Source organism: Neophocaena asiaeorientalis, unplaced genomic scaffold (assembly GCF_003031525.2).
Source record: "Neophocaena asiaeorientalis asiaeorientalis breed wild unplaced genomic scaffold, Neophocaena_asiaeorientalis_V1.1 scaffold70, whole genome shotgun sequence".
NCBI classification, from domain to species: domain Eukaryota; kingdom Metazoa; phylum Chordata; class Mammalia; order Artiodactyla; family Phocoenidae; genus Neophocaena; species Neophocaena asiaeorientalis.
Genome location: NW_020175410.1, coordinates 11943318 through 11963095, shown reverse-complemented (window position 1 = coordinate 11963095; position 19778 = coordinate 11943318). Strand labels below are relative to the sequence as shown.

The following is a 19778-nucleotide window of genomic DNA, read 5'->3' as shown; positions in this document are numbered from 1 at the left end:
AGGGAGATGTAAGATTGAATTTTTGAGCCAAACATGAGGAAGATGATTTTAAGGGATAAAAAATGCAGGCAAGAAATCATGCCTTCACCAAGGTAACAACCAGGGAATGGAGAGGAGGCAACAGATTTGAGAGTTATTTAGAAGGGAGAATGGAAGTGGAACAAGTGAAGGCTGAAAAGACAACACTATTCTTTCTAGAACTTGTCAGAGAAGGAAAGAGATGGAGAGGTAAACACACAGAAACACAGTCCACGGATGAGCTTCGCTAACAAGATAAAATTATTGGTGGAAGGGAAACATCCAAGAGAAAGGAAAGTTTAAAGAAGACACAGAGAGAGGATGATTGACATAGGGATAACTGATGGAGTCATCAACACCCCCAAGAAAGGGGGACAGAAAGAGATTCAGAGCAGAGGAGAGGGATTAGCTTTAAACTAGTGGGAAGGAAGGAGGTCCACAAGCTATTTACAACATTTCAGAAAGCCTTCTGGAAATTGCAATTAAATAAAATGTCAAGTTTCTTTACTTTTGGCAGGCATTAAATCAACCCTGCAGGCTAACATTGGTTATCGTACGCTGATCAGAAATTCTAATTTGCTGTTGATGACATCCTAGAAATTTCTAGGATGTGATTGGTAGGCCATATACTGTTAGCAGAGTTATCTGTTTTTTACAATATCAGATTTAATTCTTCCAGCATGTGGATCCTTGGATCAGAAGAATGACAGCCAAAATTAAGCGACCATTTCCAGGGAACAGTGCCTAGTGTTTGTACACTTATTTAGCTTTATTGCTTATCAGCATTACATCCATGACAGTGATGTATGTGATTTCATTTAAGTGACAAAATCTTTCAAGATATGGGGTCCACGGATAAAAACATAATAAAAGAGTCCTTAGATGAAAAAATTGGGATGACAAGATCTGTACAGTCCCTTCATATCTAACATTCTATCATTTTAAGAGGGGCCTATAAACACAAGTTCAGGAATGGCTAAATGGGAAAGTTGCAAAGAACACCTGAAAACACCCTAACTAATCAATAACTCACTCTGAACAAGTAGAAAGGGAAGCAATGTAAATAACCATTCCCACCTGGAAGGCAGCAAAGGCGAAACCAAAAGGAGAAAAGAAAACATGAGGGAATAACAAGCTCTTAACCAAGGCAAAGGTGTGCTGCCTGTTTTGATAACCACGGAACATTAACCAACTCCGGGAGCAGGAATGACTATCCTGAGACGCTTTTTCATGTTTGGCCCATCCTAGCCAACCCTTGCGTAAACAAAAATTAAGAGTGGGGTTCTTTTCTCACCAACACCTACACTAAGCTAAGCTTCTACTCTGTACTCTTTGTACCTTCTACTCTGTACTTTGGTAGAGTTTCACCCACTGGAACTGGGCAAACCGAGGACTTTTTTCAAGTTGCAAGAGAAATGGGCTTCAAAGCAACGAGTTAAGACTGGTCTTACCCGTGGGTTGGGTGCTAAGGCTACCAGCAGTCTCTACACTTGGCAAGCCTGGGGGGCAGCCAGACTGACCAGATAGCCTGACGATAAGCCCCGGTAACATTGGGGTGGCCTTCACACCCTGCTGGGCAGGTTCGGGAAGTAGAAAGCTCACGAAAAGGTGCTTTACGGAAGGAGGCAGTGGAGTGATGTGTACTTGTCTTCCGGAACAGTACTTATATTGCCCCCACCTGGGCTCAGGTAGCGGCCAGTAAGCTAATTGAAGCCCCAGGCTCGCGCTCGGGTCGGCGTGGAACCCTGCTCCCCTCTCCTTACATCCGCATGTCTCTGCCGCCACTGCCGCCGCCTGCCGCCGCCCGTGACCCGGTGACCCCGGAGGTCCGTCTGGGGCCCGTGACCCCGGAGCACCCGGCATCCGGACCCCCCTCGCAGGCGCAGCCGCTATTAAGACAGGAGGCTAAAGGGGAGGAGGAGGAAGGGGAGGAGACAGGCGTCCAGGGCGCCTGGGGAAACGGCACGGCGGAGCAGCGGCGGCGGGGCTGGGGTGAGGCCGCTGAAGCGGTCGCGGCCGAGGAGGGGCAGGTAGAGGCCGGGGGCACCGCGGGGTCAGGCTCCCCGGCGGGCGGCGCGGGTGGCGGCCTCGGGGAGTGGCGGCCGCTCCTCGCCTGGCTGCTGCGGCGGCGGCAGCTCCAGTGCTGCCCCTGTGCGGCGCCCCTTCCCCGTTCCGCCGCGCGCTGTTGTCATGGAGGAACCAAGATGGCGGCTCTGGCCTACAACCTGGGCAAGCGGGAGATCAACCACTACTTCAGCGTGAGGAGCGCCAAGGTGCTGGCGCTGGTGGCCGTGCTGCTGCTCGCACTGTGCCACCTCGCCTCCCGCCGCTACCGAGGTGAGCGGGCCCTCCCCCTGCCCGGGCCGGCTGGGGGAGGAGGCGACGCGGAGGCTGGAGGCAGCCCCCCTCGCCCGACACACGCCCACGCTCACGCGGCCGCCCGCCGGTGCGCCCAGCCCGCGGGGGAGGAGGTGCCCCCAGGTGGCCCGGGCGGCGGGCCAGGCGCCCCCGACCGACCGAGCGGACCCCAGTACAGGCGGCCACGGGTAGAGAGCCCATGGTCCTGCGCCCCACGAGCAGCCTGCGCTGCGGACGGGGTCGCTTACCCGGGCCTGGCCCAGTGGATGCTGGGGTCCCGGGTCCTGCGCGGGCTGCGCCGGGGGAGACGCGCCAGGCCCGGGGCTCGCATGCAGGAGGCGTGCAGGCGGCCCTCCGGGGCCACCCCCGGGCGCGTGAAGGCCAAGGCCGCCCTGCAATGGGGCACCTCCGCCCCAAGTAGGGTCACCCATTCTGCGTCCTAGGGGATCAGCTCTTTAGCTTTTGTTTTATCCGGCCTCTGCCCTGGAACAGCGGGGCCAAGCTGTTTGACAGCGGCGTGGGCCGCCCCATTTTCCTTTGCCGCCGGGTGACAGCTGGCAAAAGATGCTCTTGGCCAAGTGGAGGAGGTGTCACCCAGGCTTTGTGATTCAGAAACGTTTAAAGCGTTCTGGTTGCACACTTTTTACAAAGTGAAGCCACTGGGGCAGATATTTGAAAAGAAGTTACAGGTTGACAGGAGTTGAGTTGGGCTTTGAAAACAAGTTGGAAGCAGTTTGAGAGGAGGTCTTCGGTGTGGGTTTTGAGACTGGTGTAAAGAGGAAAAGGAAATACGACCTCCTTGTTTCAGAACGAATTATTCTTCAGTCATAAGGGGCATTTACTTGTCCTTGTTGATTGATTTTTTTCTTCGTTTTCTCTGTAAAAATGCTACTAGGTTAGAGTTTGACAGGCTGAGGAAAATTAATAACGATAGGATCTTTTATTTGTGGCTCTTAGTATTATCGAAGCCATTATCTGGACAGCTCTTGGTGATTGTGAGATTAATTGGTCAAGATGTAATGTGTAACAGGTGCGCATTTAACGCATTTCCAGTTTAACTTCACACCTACTTTGGCAAAATATCCAGTAAAGAGGCCACTGGAATCTGAACTCTTCTCATTTTAGGGAGTCTTTCAAAGTGAAGGACATTTTGATCAATTCTGCTGTTTTGTTTCTGCAATGCTTGAGAATTAAAATTCTTATACTCTAGTACCATAGTGGATGAATAGCCCTTTATATAAATACACTAAATCGATTGAAAAAGATAAATTATTTATACCCTTTTGGCCTTTCCTCCAGCCTCCTATAGATCACCGCCACATGACCTGGTAAGACTTTGTTTCATCTGCAGTTGCTGTAACAAGTCCAACACTTATATACACAAAATAAAACTAGCAATTTGATGCATTAATTTGTGGTAATTTTAAAGAAAATTTTCTGACTGCTATCATTTTATGCTATTTTGGTATAAGACGACAGTAATCTAACTCAATTTTATGTATGTGGTAGTGGAGATAAATTTTATAACTGGGATGCTATGGTCCTAAATGTAAACATCTAGTGCCCCTCACCTCCCTTTTTAAAACTGTGCTTTTATCTTTTGATAAGCTTGGACCCTAATTATTTCATCCTTTCAAGTTCTCTCATTAGCAGGGAAAATAGAATGTCAGATGGAAACTTATGAGTCAGTGTAGCAATCTGGGATTGTTTATAAAGCCTCCTCCAGAAGCTAGTCATCAGCTTTCGTAGGTGCTTTAGTGTCTTGAGTGTGAAGCAGTACACCTGGTGTGTGTACATGCCCATACTGAATGTCAAGAACTTGAGCCAGAGACAGTTTGGGAAAAATAACGATCTTACCAGGCACTTTTTAGCCAACCTCATGCTTTGGCAGTGTGAAACTGAGTCAGATGCTGTGCCTTTCACACAAGGATAACCATACGCTTGAATCATAGTATCATAAATCTTTAGAATAAGAAAGGACCTTATATTAGATATAGAGGTTTAGGCTATATATTAAAATCTTCAATGCATGCTTATGAGTTTGCCTCAGGCAAGGTAGACTGAATGCAGTTGGAATACACATATTCAGTATCTCTTGCTTTACGAATTACAGAAAGTAAAACATTACACACTACAGGAAGTAAGGCTTGGCAAAACTACATGCTATCATTGAGCACTTATTATATGCCGGGTGCTCTTCTACTAAAGGTTTTACATCTTTTAACTCATTTTGTCTTTACAACCAGTCAATGAGGTAGATACAATTACCAGATTTCATCCTCCCCTCTTCTTTCCCCCACCTTTTTTAGTATCTCTGTAATCAAGATGAGTTTTTAAAACTTTGATTGCATGTCAAAGTTTAATTGATAACATTTTTCCTACTGTTATCTAAAATAATGGTGTATTTTATAATCAGTGGTCTTAGATTCAGCTAATTACAGTATTATTTACATTTTAACCTTTTTTTTTTTTCACATTTTAAAAATGAGGCATGAGAGGTTAAGTTGCCTAAAGATACAGTTAGTCTGACTGAGCTAGGATTTAAAACCCAGTTAGTCTGCCTCATGTCATTATGTTATATTCTGACTTTCTCAGAGCCTCTTAGACAGTGGTGATGTATAAAAGGTGGAGTGAGAAAGCATTTTCCAGCGGGACATGGGTTAAACCATTTAAAAATACCAATTCAGCCTCACAGTGCCAGACAAGAGTTTTCTTATCCTTTTTCCAGTAAATGGTGATTTCTAAAAGTTGCGTGTGTAAAGCTTACTTTTTATTACCTATGTTTATCTTTTTTCCTTCTTCCGGAACTCCAGGCTCACAGTCCACATATGCTTTGCGCTTTTGCATATCTCACAGATATCTGATTTTCTCTGTCTGCAATGACCTGTCTCTCTCCTTGAAAGAAAGTACAGATTTTTCTTTCAAGTGCTGGTTCGGATGTCACCAGCACAGAAGTAGGAATTAGGAATTCAGTGTTTCTACAGTAACTAGTACACCCTTATCATTTTGTATTATAATAATTTGTATCTGACAGCCCCACACAAACTTTGAGCTTCCAAGGGTATTTTATTCATCTTTTAAATCATCAGAGCTTAACACACGGTAGGAGCTCCATAAACACTTATTGAATAAATAGATTTTCAAAGTCCTCATTTCCTTCTCTTTTCCTCCTTGCATTTCGTTCTTTTGGTTTTGATTTAATTTCGTGTTCTAATAGCATGTTCTGATCTCAACTTTAGAAGGTAGAGTTTTGTGGGGGGGGTTGCATTCTTAATATTATTTTCACAAAATATAATAGAATGACCTTTAAAAAAATATTCTTTTAATTTTATTTTTTCTAAATTTTAACATTACTGAATCACAAAATGTCCATTAATATTGTGATTACAGACTAAAAACATCATTTCTGTGACAAGAAGCCAGTATCTGTAGCCTTAAGGGTAGTTCCAACCTAGATGAATTTGAATTTTTTAATAAAGTTAACTTGCTTCAAACGTCTTAATTTTGTTGAAATCTAATTCTAATCTAATTCCTTTCTACCACTAGGGATATTAAATGTTAAATATTATTGCATGTTTTGGAGAAAAATAAGTTCAAAACTTCAGAAGTTAAAGCAAGAAAGAAGTAGCTCTAGGTCTCTCAGCCTTTTCTTTCTTTGACTGCTAGAAAGATCCTCATCTACATGACACAACTTGTAATGAGGCACTCCTAGCTTATCTAAAGAAAAATGTATATTGTGATTTTTCAGCACAGACGAAAGTATAACTTGCTGAATTTTAGGCAAATAAAATATTCTGCAGATCATATTGTAAACTCTATGATCTAGTATTTTCATGGTGGATAGTAAGAAACGCACAGCCTTGGCAGGATGATTAAGTCTAAAGTTTCAACGTGCCAGAGGTATTCTATTCAAAGGAAAACAAAAGCTACTGTTTATTTAGCACATCAGATGTTTTCTTTAGTTCTATTTTGTTTTTCAGTTTTTTAAAAACTTGTTTGTCTTTTTACTTATTTTGTTTGCTCTTAGTATTTTTCTATTATAGAAAAATCATGCATGAAAACCTGAGACTTTAGGTTGACAAACCAGAATGCTTATGCTTAAGATAACAGAATGAAGAGGAAGACAGCTATTCATCTAGATAATCTTTGTATTGGAAATAGCTGAAGTAGATAATTCTATCCCTTTAGTTGCTTTTTTTTTTTTTAATTGTGTTCTTAGCTTGATTTATCTGAGCACTTGGTGACTTTCATTTCACGCTGGTTGTATTAAAGTAGCTATCAAAATTATATGAAGCAATTGAAAATAATGACTGCATTTTGTTTTTTTTTTCTTTTGTTTGGGGTGCTTCTGGGTAAATTCTGAAAGGAAAATAATGTGCTAGCAGATGTTTACATGTAGTTAGTATACATAATAAAAATGTGGCACATTAACTTATTTTAACATTTAGATTTACATTTAGTGATTTGATTTTAAAAATATTTCCTTCCCAGGAAAAGAGAACTAGTTTTAGAGTATGGAATTTTGTGGAGTTTTCTTTTTTAGATCCGGTTAATTTTTTAAAATCAGATAATAATAGTATTTATTATTACTACTACTTTCGTTATTTTGCTGACAAATACATAAAAGCCAGTCTCCTCTTGCCTTGTCAGTTATCTAATTAGCAATTCTTTTACTTTCCTAACAGTTCATCATATTACATTCTCTCTATTAAAATAGCTGGTGTAGTTTCTGTCTTTTGAATGGACCTTAACTGATGTGATACAGAGACTATTAATTTCAGATACAAGGATTATTTTTTTTAAATTTGCAATATAAAATATGAAGAGTCACCATTAACTAGCATTCATTACCAGGTTAAGAACTTCTTCCCTGGAAAGACTAGTAGTCTCTACAGTACTGTGTTTATAGTGTCTTTTGGTTAGTGACAACTTCAAATCTGTTTTGCTATCAGGTTTTTCTAATGTGGGTTCTTGAGATTAGAGCTTTTGTTTTCTACTAGCTGAACTACTGAAAAATAATGTCTGAGTAGTAATATTGAAGAGAGGAAGAAGAGTTTGGCATTTTAAAACACATTTTCTGGTGGAGAAAATTGGTTATTTTAAGATGTTGGTATGGTACTTCAGTCTCCACAAAATCATATTCATAACCCATAGACATGGTTAACAAAGAGTATAGTCCCACACACTGAAGACTGATCAAGGTGTGTTCCTGTTTAGGCTTCTATTAAAAAACAAAAATCAAGTAACAACACCACCAAAAAAAAAAAAAAAGGAAGGGATAAAGAAGAAAGAAAAGGAAGAAAAACTTCACAGAATTAATACCAGTTATTTACAACTTCATATAACTTTTTAAGAAAATAGATGGGTTACTAACTTTTCACTTAGTTTAATAGATGTATTTAAAGAGATATAAATACGGAATTTTCATCCTAATTTTAAACATTTACTATATTTTTAATAGGATTTTATTATATGGCCATTATAAAAGAATGCAGCAGGAGTGCTGTTTTTAGGAAATAATTGTGTGTTCCTTTAGTCCTTTTTTTTTTTACTCCTCCTTGATTATATAGCGTAATTTTCTAGAACTAGAATTAGTTTTTAAGAATTGGAAAGAATTAAGAACTGATTATTTATAGTTTCCTTAGATGTTATTAAAAAATCTTTCAAATACAGAAAAAACTGCTCAGGCTACATATGTAACTGCAAAAATGTAATAATTGGTATTCTACTTTCCTTATCCAGTTTTTCACCAACAGAATAATGCAGTATTTTCACTTTTCCTTCCTGTTCTGTTTTAGAATTTATGACACTGTGGTATCAACACTTTCATTATTTATGCATACCTGTCTTGTATTTGTATCACCGTTATCTGTATGTTGACCAGATAAATGGATAACTGGATTGAGAAAAGAGATGTGTTCTTCTACTTTAAAAATCTTTGGGTCTTCCCTATCCCCACCATTTTGTTCTGTAGTATTTTTACCAGATGCCCTATCCTGACCTTAACTATTTGTAAAACAAATAGAGATCGCTGTTGACTGTTAGTAAAGAACTAGAGATCAAATTTAAGAACACATGTATTTTATCATAACCCCACAGTTAATGTACACATCTCGTTTTTCCCTCATCCATTTGACATATTTGAACTTTTTTAATGTCTCCAATCCCCTTTTTAACCACGTACATTGACCATGTACATTAAGCTAATGTACGGTAAAATGGCCAAAGGAAGCAGGGTAGCCATCTGTCCCAGTTTACACAGGACTGAGGGGTTTTGCAGATGTGGAATTTTCTGTTTAAAACTGTGGCAGTCCCAACCACACTGGGAGGAGTTAGTTGGTCATCCTAACGGAGGCAAGAGACAATCGAGAGAAGTGGAGGGGCTAAATATTAACAACAGCATTCATTACTGGTACTGATCATGTGTATCTTCAGCCACCATTTGACTAACATAGTTTTAAGTCTTATCTTTGTGAGATTGCAAAAGGATGAAATTTTATTGAGCTTTTTCCGAAGTTCTTGCATAAGTCTTCCTTTGCACATTTACAGAATAGAGATACCCTACTTCCAGGGAAGCTGTGAAAATTAGGGAGTAGATTTATAAAATACTTCAGTATTTACTAGGTTTCCAGATATGCTAAGGCACTGAGTACTATAATAGTCGAATAGGAAGTCATTTCCAAAGTCTTCTCTTTTATCCCTTAAACTTTTCTTTCCCAACTAGAAGTAGGAGTGATAAACAGATATAAAGGCTAGTTTGAGGCAAGGTGATGTCCTTGGAAGGAAAACCTGAAGCAGAAGGAACTACCAAAGCAGTGAATGTAGCTTTGGGGATGAAGTATTTTCTAGGTAAAGTGTCTGTCATTAGTGGCTCTAATCCTCTTGAATATTAATATATTAATATTTGCTTCTCATGGATGAGTGATATGTACCTAGAGGGTATAGTGAAGTATAGAAAACTCTGTACTCCCTCATCTCAAAGGCTTAAATGGGGTCAAATAACCAACATATAAGAATTTAACTATTGTTTACAACATTATTGTGTTTAATTACTATAGGAAATGATTCATGTGAATACCTTCTCTCAAGTGGCAGATTTCTTGGAGAGAAAGTTTGGCAACCTCACAGCTGTATGATGCATAAGTACAAAATCAGGTAGTTTCTTCATTTTGTTGTTTGTTTTCTTTTCTAAGATGGGTCTTAATATCTGCTAGAAAAGTGTTGGTGAATCAGGGAAAGTGATAGATGGTGCGTCTACTATGTGATGGTAGAGAATTGCTGACAGGGTAGGAGTTAGGGGTGAGTCCGAAGGAATATTCTCGCTCTAAAGCATTAGGGAAAGCTTTGGACCAATCTGCTTTATCTCAGGTGAGAGATAACCAGGCCCAGGGCAATTGCCCGTGAATGAAGGACTCTTGCTTTGGGACTTGGATAGCTACCTCATGGAGTTACTCTGAGACAACGGATATAAAGCACTTACTATGGTTAGAGTACATCTGAAACACTTATTAGATGAGGGCTGTTATTATTGAGAGTTAGTCGATCATACACGGACTGGTAGGTTAAACAAACCTGGCCACCTATTTCTAAAGCAACATAACTGTGTATGTAATAATGCTGTACTACTTTCTTCACAAATTATGTGCTTTGAAAAGTGCCAGTATGCTGATTTTCCTTATTCTAATTGATGTCTTTGTTGATTTCAGTGAAGCGAAGAACTGCCTTGTAGATAAACATATTGCATTTATTGGAGATTCCAGAATTCGTCAATTGTTTTACTCTTTTGTAAAAATAATTAATCCCCAATTTAAAGAAGAAGGAAATAAGGTAAATTTTGTCTATTCATTTCATTAGCGTATTGTTTTAGAAGTTAGCCAACTGAATAGTTATAGGAGGAATGTGCCCTTTCACATTAACAAAAGGAACTATAAAATTTTACTTTGGTTTTAGGAAAGGTGGAGGGGGAAAACAGGGACAATTTGCCATAATGGGGAACATAAGAAAAAGAAGTGGCGGGTAAGGTATTGGCAAGCTTTTCATTGACTTAAACTTTTCATTTTCAGAAATATTAAAATTCTTTCCATGGAAACCTTTTTAAAAAATTGTAGAAAGAACAAAGAAGAAATATCCCTTATCCTCCTTTTAATATTTTGACATATTTCTTTTCAGACTCTTTTGGAAACAAAATTGTAATAGTTTAGCATGGACAATTTTATATCTTGCTTCTATCCCCACCACTTATCACAGTTTACCATATTATACAATCAATGTACGCATCTTCATAATGGCAACATATTATTGAATGGATATAATGTGATTTTATATAATCTTCCCTTTTCTTAACTTTTTGTAGTTTTCTAATTTTTATTTTACAATTTAAAAACGGACATTTTTGTGTGAAAACTTTGCTTTTTAAATTATTTCCTTAGGACGGAATCTTTACAATGCAAATACTAGTTTAAAGAATATAAATGCTTTTAAAATTATTGATTATATTGTTAAACTGTTTCAATCTATACTGTAAGTAGCAATGTACATTGGGACCTAATTTTCTGTAACCTTTCTGGCACTAGGCATTCATGCTATATAGTTAAAGTGACAGTGTAACAAATTTCTGCTCTTCTTAATTTCTCATTTTAAAAATATGTCTTTTTTAAAAAGCTAACAAGGATGAACATCTTTCTGTTAATCAGTTTGTTAATTAGTTAATTTGGGGGGAATTATCTCATCATATCTTTCTGTTTGTACATTTTTAAGTGATCTAAGGTTCTAATCCCTGCCTTCAGTTGCATGTGGTTGGGAGTGGGTAATGGCAAGAAGAAAAAAGTAAAGTACAAAAAGTTCAGAATTGTAGGGGTAATATCTCATGAATTTATGATGAAAATCTATCTGTACACATCAACTTGCCCAGTGGCAAGGAGTTGAAAAATCAGGGACTTAACAGCTTAAGTAGCTAGTTTCACAGTGATGATGGTAATGGATACTAAGTCTTTAGGAACTACTCCTTGTGAGAAGAGTCTATAGGCTATTAGAGATTTTGTCTACCAGGAAAAGCTAGTATAGATTTTAAAGCTGAATAATAGAAAATAACAAAGTCAAACTTTCATTTTATTTGGTATCTATAAATGTATTTTCCACTTGTATTTATACATACAAAATTATACAGAAGAGTTGAAACTATTTAATGACCTGAGATTCTTACAGTTTAAAGTAAAAAACTTAGTAAACATTTAAAAGCAGATGTCTGATTTAAAAAAACATTTTTAGTATTTCTAGGCCTAGAATAGTGTGACTCTTGAAAATTGGAATAATGTATTTGGCAACAGTTAGTTGAAAAAAATCTGTAATGGTTTAGTCTATAGCCGAAAGTAGGTACAATATGGTACATTGTTTCTGAGCTCTACGTTTCCAATTTTTATTTTCTAGCGGTTATCCCACAATTATCAGACAAGATACATGTTATTTTATATGCATTTTAAAAAGAAACAAAGACAGTTTGTCACAGTCTTAAAGAGACAGTTATTGTGAAACTATTTAGATTAAACTGATAGTGGAACATTTGCCAAATTGTATTTTACTTATTCTCTTGTCTCTGAACACCTTGAGGACAGAGATTGTGTATCATCATTATTTTTTGAATATGTTTCTTGTGCCTGGCATGTTGTGAAGTTAATTTTTTTTTTTTTTTTTAGCCTTGGTAATGGGATTCTTTAGGTGGAATAGGAGTATTGAAGATAATATTCTTTTGAATTTATTTTCTGTATTGGGGCAAATTTTTTAAAAAGGAAGCTTTAGAGCAGGATTTTCTTTTTTCAAATTATATTTTGTGGAAGACTAGTTCTGTACGAAGTTCTGGTCAAATAAGTTTGGGCAGAGCCAGATATCATATCCCCCTCTTAGATGGTTTTAATTTAGGCTAGGATATTAAAAACTTGAAAAGTCTTGCTGTAAAGAAACCTGTTTGTGTTACTTCCAGCCAGAGGGCAAGGTAGATACTCTGGGGGCCTCTTCCACTTCAAACCAACTAGATCCTAGATTAAAAAAATACTTGTTGATGTATTTCTAAATGGGAGACACACCCCCAAAAAGGAACAAACTGTGAGGCAAAACCAGAGATGGGAACAATAACAGTAGGCGTGCAACAGAGATTCAGGTTGCCCTAAAGACAGATGCCAGTGGCTGCAATAACCTATATGTAGAAAACTAAGCTTTGAGCCACCATATTTATCAATAGTAATATTGGGAGCCAGAGGACAGTAGACTAATAACTTTAAAGTTCTGATAGAATGTAAGTTTCAACCTAGAATTGTATCCCTAGCATACAGATTCCTCTGTTCTTGAAATATAGGACATTTTTCAGATAAACAAAAACTATGAGGGTTTGCTGCCACATTAAACTTATATTAAAGGGTTTTCTAAAGAATAAACTTCAAGAAGGAGAGAAATAATTCAGAAAAAAATGGTCTGAAACAATGGTTAAAGAAAATAGTAAACTTGTATATAAATCTAAACAGTGTCTGTGTAAAATAATAATGTCTTTTTACATTTTACAAAAAGACAGTACAATAGCATATAAATCAGAGAGAGATGACCACAATTAGTGTTCTAATGTCCTCTTTACTCTTTAAGGTATTATTTTACTTTTTTTTAATTCATCAACAAACTACACAATACACTTTAATATTTTATTTTTTTTATTTTTGGCTGCATCAGGTCTTCGTTGTGGCATGTGGGATCTTCATTGCAGAATGCAGGATCTTTTTTTGTGGTGCATGGGCTCTTCCTTGTAACACATGGGCTTTTCTCTAGTTGTGGTGCGCGGGCTTCTCTCTAGTTGTGGCGCACGGGCTCCAGAGCGTATGGGCTCAGTAGTTGTGGCACGCAGGCTTACTTGCCCTATGGCATGTGGGATCTTAGTTCCCTGAACAGGGGTCCAACCCGCATCCCCTGCATTGGAAGACGGATTCTTTACCACTGGACCACCAGGGGAATCCCCAGGTATTATCTTACTTTAGAACTTAAGTTAATGATGCCCTTTAGTCCAAGGGCAAGGACTAAAAGGATAGAATTAAGGTGGGTAATTCCAAACCAGAAGAAGAAAAAAATTAAAACCAAACTCATCTAATACCAAATATAATGCACACATGTACATACACATGCACACATGCATATATATACTCTGATACACACACATACATATATATATGAACATTTATATGTACATGTAAAAATCAGTGTTTACATTTCATATGTATATAAAATATGTGTATGTGTTAGGGAGCTAGAAATCAAAAAGTAAGATAATAGAAACATTTATAATCAAAATAAATGTAAGTAGTCTAAACTCGTCAGCTAAACACAGATTTTCAGATTGATTTTTAAAAGAATTTTCTGCTGCTTAAAAAGATACCTAAAACAAAAGGACATAGGAAGGATTTAATTTAAAATGAGAAGAGATTTACCAGACAAATATTTATTAAAAAGATAAGTTGTATTAATATAAGACAAAATAGATTAAGAGGCAAAAGCATTATTGGGGATACTTTTTAGTGACAAAAGATTCAAATCACTAGGAAGATTTTGAATTATAGGCATTTAATAAATTAGCCCTAAAATAAATATATAAAGCAAAAGTTAATATGATTACAGTGAGAAGTTGACAGATTCTCTACCACAGTGGGAGAATTACTCACTGCTCATGCAGTTAATAATAGTGCAAGCAAATAAGTAAACATAGAGTAGACTTAATATGCTGATTTTACGAACTTATAGTTCAATACTTAAAGCATACACTAAGATATCAGAGAATATATTTTTTCAAAGCACACATGAAATCTTTTTGATCACATAGTGGGCCATTAACCAAGTCCTGACAATATCAGAGAATTGGTATCATTCTCTCTCTGTTAGGTAAGTTCCTTTGTATTCTAACTTATTCTGATAAAAATTCTAGAATCCTACAGTAAATGTTCCAATGGTAAAATGCTAGACACATTTCCATTAAACTCAGGAAGAAAACAAGGAAGTCCATTATTGCTGCTTCAGTTCAATATTGTATTAGAGATCCTTAGCCAAAGAAAGATAAAGATGTAAGGATTAGAAAGAAATAAACTTGATATTTTATAATACAGTTATCTACACAGAAAATCCCAAAGAATCTATAGAAAATTTACTAGATGTAATAAAAATTTTAATAATATAGCTGATTATAAGGTAAATATATGAAAATTAATTGTAATTCAATAAAGCTGTTAAAAATTAATTGCATATCTACTTGTCAGGAATATAGAGTTCAAAAATGTTATTTAAAATATACTGTGTGCAATACTAAAAAGCACATAGTACATAGGAATAAACATAGTAACTAAGGAAGGTGTATATGCAGAAAACTCATGAAATTTTATTAAAAGGCAATTTAAATATAATTAAATGGAAGTTATGTACTGTATTCTGGAATGGGAAGACTCAATATTGTAAACATGTCAGTTATTCTCCAATTAATCTATAGGTTCAAAAAATTCTAACAGGATTTGTTGTAGACCTTTACCAGTTCATTCCAAATTTTATATGGAGGGCAGTGGACCAAAAATAACTGCAAGAGATCTAAAGAACAAGGTAGAAAGGACTTCTCCAATATCAAGACCTATTTTAACTAGACATCTTTTAATTAAGAAAATGTGGTATTGGGAGAGCTAAACAAAGAAACCAATGGAGCAGAATATACAACTCTAAAATAGACACAATCATATACAAAAAAAACGTAACAGATATGCCATTGAAGATCCATAGGGATAGGAAAGTTTTTCAATTAATGATGCTGAGTCAATTGGTTATATAATGGAAAAAAGTGAAATTGGACCCTTACCTCACACCATCAAGTATAATCATTTCTAGGTAAATTTAGACTTAAATGTGAAAGTCAAAACTTTGAAACCTTTAGAAAAAATATAGAATATCTTTGGTACCTCAGGTAGGGATAAGTTTCGTACATAAGAAACAAAAAATGCTAACCGTAAAATAAAAGATGAATGCGGGATTCACGTTCTTTATGTGTTCATCAAAAGATACCTTAGGGCTTCCCTGGTGGCGCAATGGTTGAGAGTCCGCCTGCCGATGCAGGGGACACGGGTTCGTGCCCCAGTCCGGGAAGATCCCACATGCCACGGAGCGGCTGGGCCCGTGAGCCATGGCCACTGAGCCTGCACATCTGGAACCTGTGCCCCGCAACGGGAGAGACCACAACAGTGAGAGGCCCGCGTACTGCAAAAAAAAAAAAAAAAGATACCTTAAAGGAAAAAGACAACTATAAACTGGGAGACGATATTTGTTGTGTATATCCAAGAGATAAAAGGAACCAATTAATAAAAAAGACAACCCAGTAGAATAAAAAGAGGAAAGGCATGATCAGGCATTTCACAGAAGAGGAAATATAAATCCCAGTGTAAATCTAAAAGATGTTTAACCTCATTAGTAATAGGGGAAATGCAAATTAAGACCATAGTGAGATAGCATTTTATACCTACTTTAGTGGCAAAATTAAGTTTGACAATGGCAAAAAATATGGAGCCTAACAAGATGTATTAGAGAGGCTGTGTCTCAAACCACTAGTGAGGGTACATTGTTACAAACACTTCAAAAAATAATTTGCATTATTACGTGAGGTGAACATTTGTATAGTCTTATGAACATTTAGAACTATTACAGAAAGTGACTCATGTAAAGAGATGTTCAACAGGGTAACTATCAGTGCTGTTTATAATCTAGATTTGGTGCATTGTATCAATTAATCTAGATTCTAAAAAAATAACAAATATAATATTTGATGTGTATTGATAAATTGATATATAAAATGAAACTAAAGAGACATGACAACTAAATGCAGTACCTGTTGTTTTTTCTTTTCTTTTTTATTGAAGTATAGTTGATTTACAATGTTGTGTAAGTTTCAGGTGTATAGCAAAGTGAATATATATATTTTTCAGAATTCTTTTACATTATAGGTTATTAAACAATACTGCATATAGTTCTCTGTGCTATACAGTAGGTTCTTGTTGGTTATCTATTTTATATATAGTACTGTGTATATGTTAATCCCAAACTCCTAATTTATCCCTCCCCCCACTTTTTCCTTTGGTAACATTACGTCTCTTTTCTATGCCTGTGGGTCTATTTCTGTTTTGTATATAAGTTCATTTGTATCACTTTTTTAATTCCACATATAAGTGATATCGTATGATATTTGTCTTTGGTTCACATCACTTAGAATACTAATCTCTAGGTCCATCCATGTTGCTGCAAATGGCATTATTTCATTCTTTTTTATGGCTGAGTAATATTCCATTGAATATATGTTCCACATCTTCTTTATCTACTGCTTTGTCAGTGGACATTTAGGTTGCTTCCATGTCTTGGCTATTGTAAATAGTGCTACAATGAACACTGGGTGCATGTATCTTTACAAATTATGGTTTTCTCTGGATATATGCCCAGGAGTGGGATTGCTGGATCATATGGTAGCTCTATTTTTAGTTTTTTAAGGAACCTCCATACTGTTCTCCATAGTGGCTGTACCAAATTACATTCCCACCAACAGTATAAGAGGGTTCCATTTTCTCCACACGTTCTCCAGCATTTATTGTTTGTAAAGTTTTTTATACACCATTGAGTATGATGTTAGCTGTGTGTTTGTCATATAAGGCCTTATTATGTTGAGGTAGGTTCTGTCTATGCCTATTTTCGGTAGAATTTTTATCATAAATGGGTGTTGAATTTTATCAAAAGCTTTTTCTGCATCTCTTGAGATGATCATATGGTTTTTATTCCTAAATTTGTTGATGTGGTGTGTCACACTGATTGATTTGCAGATATTGGACAGTCCATGCATCCCTGGGATAAATATCACTTGATCATGGTGTATGATCCTTTTAATGTATTGTTGGATTCAGTTTGCTAGCATTTTGTTAAGTATTTTTGCATCTATGTTCATCAGTGATATTGGCCTGTAATTTTCTTTTTTTGTGGTATCTTTGTCTGGTTTTGGTGTCAGGGTGATCGTGGTCTCATAGAATGATTTTGGGAGTGTTCCTTCCTCTGCAATTTTTGGAAGAGTTGCAGAAGAATAGGTGTTAACTCTTCTCTAAATGTTTGATAGAATTCACCTGTGAAGCCATCTGGTCCTGGATTTTGTTGGGAGTTTTTAGTCACAGTTTCAGTTTCAGTGCTTGTGATTGGTCTGTTCATATTTTCCATTTCTTCCTGGTTCAGCTTTGGGAAATTGTACCTTTCTAAGAATTTGTCCATTTCTTCTAGGTTGTCCATTTTATTGGCATATAGTTGCTTTCAGTAGTCTTTTATGATCCTTTGTATTTCTGTGGTGTCCATTGTAACTTATCCTTTTTCATTTCTAATTTTATCGATTTGAGCCCTCTCCCTTTTTTTCTTGATGAGCCTGGCTAAAGATTTATCAATTTTGTTTATCTTTTCAAAGAACCAGCTTTTAGTTTCATTGATCTTTTCTATTGTTTTCATCTCTATTTCATTTATTTCTGATCTGATCTTTATGATTTCTTTCCTTCTGCTAACTTTGTGTTTTGTTTCTTCTTCTTTCTCTAGTTGCTTTAGGTATAAGGTTAGGTTGTTCATTTGAGATCTTTCTTGTTTCCTGAGGTAAGCTTGTATTGCTATAAACTTCCCTCTTAGAACTGCATTTGCTGCATCCCATAGGTTTTGGATCGTCGTGGTTTCATTTTCATTTGTCTCTAGGTATTTTTTGATTTCCGCTTTGTTTTCTTCAGTGATCCATTGGTTGTTTCGTAGCATATTGTTTAGCCTCCACGTGTTTGTGTTTTTTATACGTTTTTTCTTGTTAGTTGATTTCTAATCTCATAGCATTGTGGTTGGAAAAGATGCTTGTTATGACTTCAGTTTTCTTACATTTACCCAGGCTTGATTTGTGGCCCAGTATGTGACCTCTCCTGGAGAATGTTCCATGTTCACTTGAAATGAATGTGCATTCTTCTGCTTTCAGGTGGGATGCTCTATAAATATCAATTAAATCCAGTGGTCTGTGTGTCATTTAAGGCCTGTGTTTCCTTATTAATTTTCTGTCTGGATGATTTTTCCATTGACATACGTGGGGTGTTAAAAGTCCCCCCATTACTGTGTTACTGTCAATTTCTCCCTTTATGTCAGCATTTGCCCTTGTATATTGAGGTGCTCCTGTGTTGGGTGCATATATGTTTACAATTGTTATCTTTTCTTCCTGGATTGATCCCTTGATCATTCTGTAGTGTCCTTCTTTGTCTCTTGTAACATTCTTTATTTTAAAGTCTATTTTCTTTGATATGAGTATTGCTACTCCAGCTTTCTTTTAATTTCCATTTGTTTGGAATACCTTTTTCCATCTCCTCACTTTCCTTCTGTGTGTGTCTCTAGATCTGAAGTGGTCTCTTTCAGACAGCCTATATACAGGTCTTATTTTTGTATCCATTCAACCAGTCTGCGTCTTTTGGTTGGAGCAGTTACTCCGTTTACATTTAAGGTAATTATCGATATGTATGTTCTTATTGCCATTGTTTTGGATTTGTGTTTATAGGTCTATTTTCTTCCTTCCCTCTTTTGTTCTCTCCTTTTCTGATTTGATGACTATCCTTAGTGTTGTGCTTGGATTCCTTTTTCTTTTTTGTATGTGTATCTATTACAATTTTTTGGTTTGTGGTTATCATGAGGTTTTGATAGCAGTCTATATATATACATGATTGTTTTAAGTTGCTGATATCTTAATTTCAAATGCATTTCAAATATCCTGTATTTGTACTTTCCTTCTCTCACAGTTACTGGTTTTGGTGTTATATTTGCATGTGGGTGTTTTGCTACCTTTACTCTATGTTTGCCTTAACTGGTGAGTTTTCCCATTTCATAATTTTATTGTTTCTAATTGTTGCCTTTTCTTTCCATCTAAAGAAATTCCTTTAGCATTTGTTGTAAAGCTGGTTGGGTGGTGCTGAATTCTTTTAGTTTTTGCTTGTCTGTAAAGTTTTTGATTTCTCCATCAAATCTGAATGAGAGCTTTGCTGGGTAGAGTGTTCTTCATTGCAGGTGTTTCCCTTTCATCACTTTAAATATATCATGCCATTCCCTTCTGGCCTGTACAGTTTCTGCTGAAAAATCAGCCGATAGTCTTATGGGGATTCCCTTGTATGTTATTTGTTGTTTTTCCCTTGTTGCTTTTAATATTTTCTCTTTGTTTTTAATTTCTGTCAGTTTGATTACTGTGTTTCTGGGCATGTTCCTCCTTGGGTTAATCTTATATGGGACTCTCTGTGCTTCCTGGACTTGGGTGACTGTTTCCTTTCCCATGTTAAGGGAAATTTTCAGCTGTTATCTCTTCAAATATTTTCTCA

General features: G+C 36.9%; 1 protein-coding gene across 1 annotated transcript in view; it reads left to right on the top strand.

Annotated features, from left to right (window-relative positions):
• The first annotated feature begins 1970 nt into the window (after window positions 1-1970).
• Window positions 1971-19778, top strand: part of CASD1 (CAS1 domain sialic acid O acetyltransferase 1) — a 70990-nt gene continuing 53182 nt past the window's right edge. The window contains exons 1-3 of the mRNA XM_024767127.1: window positions 1971-2355; window positions 9435-9531; window positions 10083-10203. Of these exons, the coding sequence (XP_024622895.1) occupies window positions 2223-2355; window positions 9435-9531; window positions 10083-10203 (351 nt within the window). The 5' untranslated portion in view covers window positions 1971-2222. The remainder of the gene's footprint in view (window positions 2356-9434; window positions 9532-10082; window positions 10204-19778) is intronic.